This window comes from Myotis davidii, unplaced genomic scaffold, assembly GCF_000327345.1.
Source record: "Myotis davidii unplaced genomic scaffold, ASM32734v1 scaffold68, whole genome shotgun sequence".
NCBI lineage: Eukaryota > Metazoa > Chordata > Mammalia > Chiroptera > Vespertilionidae > Myotis > Myotis davidii.
The window spans coordinates 1,390,656-1,396,831 of NW_006300376.1; the positions used below are offsets into that span (position 1 = coordinate 1,390,656).

Genomic DNA, 6,176 nt, shown 5'->3' on the forward strand with positions numbered 1-6,176 from the left:
ACAAAAAAGCCCTCTGTACATTGGTGCCTATTTCTTACTATTTGGGGCTTTTATTGAACTCCAGTGTATTTCTAGCTCTAATCCTATATCTTTTCCTCCTTTAAAATGGATTCTCAGAATCAGGTCTTACTTCACTTTTAATATTAAAGTTAATTTAAGTTTTTATAATATACTATCTAATAGGTGAAGAAGCTGACTGGGTACATAATGCCAGAAGCAGTGCAATGCTAGTGATTGAATGCTTCAAATTACCTTGTGAACCAAAGGAAAGAAAATTTACCATAAACGTTGGAAACGTTAGAGCGTACCTTTATGGGCAGTTCCGAGTAACACCTACAACTACTGAATCGTATTTGCTTATAACCTTAAACTAGTGTTTGACACCTCCCCCACCTCTTTTTATAAGAGATTGGACTAAATTTATCTCTTTTATTCCTAGGGTCGCTGGTCATCCTCTGGCACAGAATGAACGTTGTCTCCACATGTTTTTACAGGATGAAATAATAGATAAAAGCTATACTCCATCTAAAATACGACATGCCTGAAATTTGCCGAGAAGTGGCAAAAAAAACTTTCTGTGACTATGAATGATCGTATGCGCCAGTGAAGAAGCTCTAACTAACCTAGCATGCTGCACAGAAACCGGTCTAACATGCCTGCAGTTACTAACACTCATGCGCTCTGCTCTGTTTTGTTTTGCTTTGGCAGTTGACAAGAAGTTAATTTGCTTTAGTGAAATCCCTCATTCCAGCCTTTCTATAGAATAGCTCTTCCTGGCTCTTAATGTGCTGCACACTCTCGCCTCACACACCTGTTATTCCAGCATAATCCGCAGTGTCCCGACTAAAGTTACTGAACTCGTCTCAGCTGCACAGTTTTTGTGTCATGTTTGCTTCTTGAATCTGATTAACTAGAAATCTTCTATCCCCTTTTTAATATGTGATGTCCCTGACCTAACTTACGTGTAGGAGCTCTGACCACTGGTTGCCAGCATCCTGCACACAAGACACACACTCGTATGCAGAATGTATCCCTTCAGGCTTGTAATGCCCTTCACATGGAAGATCAATGAGGGGAATCTTTATATTCTGTACAAAAACAAAAACAAAATTATATACTAAAATCATTTGTCTAAAAATTTAAGTTGTTTTCAAATAAAAATAAAACTGCATTTCTGATATGCACTGATGGTGTTGCCTCCGGCTTTTCTTCCTTTATAACTTTCCTACTTAACTCACTTGTTGAGAGGGATTATTTACTAATTATATACTTCTCATTCCTGTAACTTCATTCCTCTTTAAACAGTGGTGATATCAAATATGCCACCACCCTTTGAATGGGTTATTTTCTTTTACACAACAAAAAAAGTGATGTACTAAGAAAAAGAAAGCATTCCTTAAGGCTTATTGAGTCATTATGAAGTACTTTGTGTATTTGAAAAATGCTTTATAATCTCAAGTCATTCTTTTTTGAAGGCCTTTTAAGATAAGTCAATACCATGTCTCCTAGTTTATAGAAGATTTTTTTTTTTTTTTTTGTCGTTCATCTGAGTGACTTAAACTCAGCAAGGGTATAAAACTTTTTTTGTAGTCAGCAGATTCATGCTCTCTAATTTGGTTTGGGATAGTGGCACTCTTGATCTTCTTTAACCAAGACAAACTGGTATAAATGATAAAAAAGCCTGACTTGTATCTATATATATAAAAGCCCAGTGACCGGAATGATGGAATGACCGGTGCCTATGACGTGCACTGCAGCAGCCAACCAGCCTGATCTGGGCCCTGATCGTCCCCTGACCCCCGGCCAGCCCGGCCCCCAATTGGCTCCCAATACCCCGATCAGGGGCAGGGCCAGCTGGCCAACCGCCCGTGGCCCCTCCCCCCACCGGCCCAGCCTCGATGGGCCCCCATTGGGGCAGGCTGGCCCGATGCCACCCATGCACAAATTCATGCACGGGGCCTCTAGTGAATGATAAAGAAAAACAAACAAACAGAAAATACATGACTCCTTGCTGCGTAGCCTGTGGTATGGCCAGAGCTTTGCAGCCAGAATGTGGTTTTTAGTTTGACTCTGCACAACATCCGGTGCTTATGGGACCCACAGTGACCCAGAGTTCATCCCCAAGGTAAGGCAGGTTTGTCCTCCCACACCAGAGCAGCACCTAGAGACACGTCTGTCCGTTTGAGAGGAAACCAGCTTAGGTCTCAGTCAAATTAGGTTTTCCACCAAGAAGATTGGAAATCACAGGGCAAAGTCAGAGCTGCCCTATAAAGCCTTAGTATTTCACAATTCCATAATATTGGAGCTTTCACTCACTTAAGACACAAAGCTAAACTGTGAATTTTATTTCATTGAGCTAGAGAAATAAAGTCTGTTTTCGGTATTCAGAACAAAGTAATGGTAGCTCTGCTAAACTGAATAATACCACGAAAGCAGTGGTTCTCAACCAGGGATGACTTTAACCCCGAAGGACATTTGGCAACATCCCAAGATGATGTTGCTCGCCACTACTGGAGAATGCCACCGAAAACCAGTGGGCAGGAGTTAGAGATGCTACAGACGCTGTGAGGCACAGGATAACTTCTCACAGAAAAATGTCAATAGTGCTGAGGTGGAATACTCACTGGAATTTTGATTTTGGTTATTCATATCTGAGGTAATAATGTGGTTTAGGATGCGCTGTATTGGCCTGCTTGCTTCTAACCACTACAGTTTCCTAAGGGCAGGCAAACTCCAGAAAGCTGAAGGTTTTAAGTTACGCGAAAAGTTATCTATTCCAGGTAACATGTTTTTGCCAGGGATGGTATTCTTCAGTGTTGTCTTTCAGAGAAGTGAAACCATGGTCTATGTTAAAATTACATCTTTAACCTGTAAAGTAAAAGTGCAGGGACTGTTAACTCTAACCACACAGGAGGATGTTCTAGAAGCCCTTAAGAATCTTCCTAAAAGAATGGAAGTGAACTTGGCAGTGGGTTATGCAGCAAGAGTCGTGGGCTGTGTCCTAGTAAGTAATTGCTTCGTCTCAACTTCTGCCAACTGTAGAGGGTCAACATCAGTGGGACCTTGAGTAACTTAGAGCTGTGAAGTACTAAATGTCAAGTCCAAAGAACACCAATGTCTGGGACGTGTAAAGGCTTAATACTAGTTCTCTGATGGCAATGGTAATCACAGATACATTAGTAGTAACAGCAAATGGTACCACTAAATCCATGGCAGTTTTTGGGTGGGTTTATCTGGTATTTGTTTTTTTCTTTGGAGGTTCTGCCCATTGTGATCCTCAGTAGTGATGATGACCTCTGGTAGGGGTCGCCGGGAGCATCTTTTATTTATTACATCCTGTGGCTTTTCAACTTGGCTCTCTTAGGGCCCACTCTACGTTAAAAGTCCTATTCTGGTTGCCTTGGCTTACTTTCCCGGTTGCCTCGGCTTACTTTGCCTGTTTTGGTTACAGGAGTGAGGACGAATATAGCCAATGAACGGGGGAGGCCTTTACAGATAAGATTTGTTTGAAATGTGGATGGACAGGTAGAGAGCTTAGCACACTGCCTGGCATATAGATGAACCACTCAGTAGGTGCTAGCTGGGGTTATTACATTATGCAAGCATTTGGACTGGGAAACAAGTTAGAAACTTTTAGAAGGGTAGAGTTTGTCTTCCTCAATAGTTCTTTGTGATCTTTGCCAGAGAACTTTCCTATGAAATAATATTCTCCTTTATAGATGAGAAGACTGAGGCTCTGAAAGCCTAAGTGACACTCCAGGTTAGCCAGGATGTGATGGCCCTGGAATAAGTATATCTGACTCTTCTTGTGGACAGGGGCTGTGACTTGGTCCCCAGGCCTTATTTGATGCTCAATAAATTTATTGAGTGAATGAAAGGGTGAATTTTCAGTAACATTTCCTATGTCCTCTAGGCAGAACATAAGTGATTAAATGGCTGGTGTGTTTTTTTTTAGTTTGACTTTGAGGGTATCAAAGCACTTTTTGACCTGAAGAGCTTGCTGATTAGAAGTATCCTATTTTCCCAAACTTATCTGTACACCACAATTACTCTCAAGATTGGGTCCAAGACTTTATTTTTTTAAAAAATATTCCCAGATAATTTCGAAATAGCCAGGTTTGGGCACTTAGCTAGAGGCCCTTTGATTTCTAGGAATTTGGTCAGATTTTATTTTTTATTTTTTTTAATTTTATTGATTTCAGAGAGGAAGGGAGAGGGAGAGAGAGATAGAAAAATCATTGATGAGAGAGTATCATTGATCTCCTGGGGATCGAGCCCACAACCCAAGCATGTGCCCTTGACCAGAATTGAACCCGGGACCTTCCAGTCCGCAGTCCAATGCTCTGTCCACTGAGCCAAACCAGCCAGGGCAGAATTTGGTCAGATTTTATCTTGGCTACTTTAACCTGGCTAAGTCATTACAAAAAGAAATCAGAAAATTGAGAAAATGTCAGGACTTACCAGATGTTGAGAGATTACTTTTGTAAATCTTAATTTACAGTAAGTGAAGTTTGCCTTGGGAAAATTCATTCCAAAGCCCAAAAGGGAGTTCAGAGGACAGGGTGCTGGGGAACACCGCCCCACGGAGCTTTTACTGTTAGATGAGTGCCATACGTGGACGTGACCAGTGAAATCACTGCATTTAGCATTTTATATGGGCAAAGTGTTACATAGACAAGGGGCTAAATATGGGCCTTTTTCTTAAGAAACTCAGTCTTGTTAGAACACTGTCATGGAAAGTTCATTGTTAGTACAGCCAGATAGGAGACAGGGCCAGTATGGGACAAGATGGAGGGAAGGGAATGGCCATTCAAAATAAAATAAAGGGGACTGTGGTTTCAGCTTTGACATGTAAGAAGCTTGAAACATGTAAAGATCTTTTCCTTATAACAAGAAATAGCGCCCTAACTGGTTTGGCTCAGTGGATAGAGCATCGGCCTGCGGACTCAAGGGTCCCGGGTTCGGTTCCAATCAAGGGCATGTACCTTGGATGTGGACACATACCCAGTGGGGAGTGTGCGGTAGGCAGCTGAATCGATGTTTCTCTCTCATCGATGTTTCTAACTCTCTATCCCTCTCCCTTCCTCTCTGTAAACAATCAATAAAATATATTAAAAAAAAAAAAAAAGAAATAGCTGAACAGACTGAAAGTGACCTTTCCTGGATGAACCCATCAGAGAATTGAGGTTGCAGGGCAAATTACTGCCCCCAAACCTAGAGAGACAGTTAGAATCTGTATCCCTGGAGCAGAAGCTGCTGGAGCGATAAGCGGGTAGGAGCGCATACATGGTAACGTTGATGAACTGCTGGAGGCTGAGTGTGGTCGCAGTCTTAGAGGGGTCTCCACAGGTTCCTGGGCTTTCCCTCCAAGAACCCCGCCAGATCCCCACAGTGAAGAGCAAGAAAGACCCCCTATGGCTCTGGCAGGGAGAGGAGATGAATAATCACTGTAACATATGCCTAGAACTTCGTTACAAAGGCCTACTCTGAAGGGTAAAAGACTGCCAGAGCCTCCTCCCCGAGGGAGGGAGAGTCTCACTCTAGCGGCAGCCCATCTAGCCTTCCTTTCTCACCCAAGGGGAAAGAATACATCAACCGGGGTGAAGATGTCAGGGAAATGTACTGGGAAAGCTTCAGGCACGGAGGGAGGAAGGTACCAAGGGGAAAGCTATACCACCAGGGAAACTCTCGTGAAGGTTACAGGCCCACAGAAACATGGAGATTTGACCTGGAGATTATAGAACCCCATCCCCCAATATTACCCCACACCACCAGGGCTCCAGTATAATCATAGTGGATTACAGCTGAAAGCTGCAAGACAGACTCTTGAGGAGGAATAATTAGGGAAAACCAAAGTTAAGACAGGGACAAAGAGAAGAATTTGCAGCCTCTGGTGCTATAACTACAGCAAACATTAAACACAGTCCACTCCCTCGCCAGGTAAATCCTCACATGTGAGGCCTGTTTACCTCGGTTTCTATTATTCAGTAAAACATGTCTGGCTTTCAACAAAAAATTACTAGGCATGCCAAAAGGCAAGGCAAACACAGAAGAGAGAGCAATCATCAGAACCAGAGTCAGATATGACACATGTTGTAATTATCAAACGGAATTTTAAATAACTGATTAATGTGTGAAAAGTTTTTAAAATATGTATATTTTTAGTGATTTCAGAG

General features: G+C 42.3%; 1 protein-coding gene across 1 annotated transcript in view; it reads left to right on the plus strand.

Annotated features, from left to right (window-relative positions):
• The window catches only part of SNX3 (sorting nexin 3), a gene marked incomplete at its 5' end in the record, with an annotated part of 6,838 nt that extends 5,650 nt beyond the window's left edge, over positions 1-1,188 (plus strand). Inside the window, one exon of the mRNA XM_006777244.2 lies at positions 440-1,188. Within this exon, the coding sequence (XP_006777307.2) occupies positions 440-545 (106 nt within the window). The remainder of the gene's footprint in view (positions 1-439) is intronic.
• Positions 1,189-6,176: the final 4,988 nt, after the last annotated feature.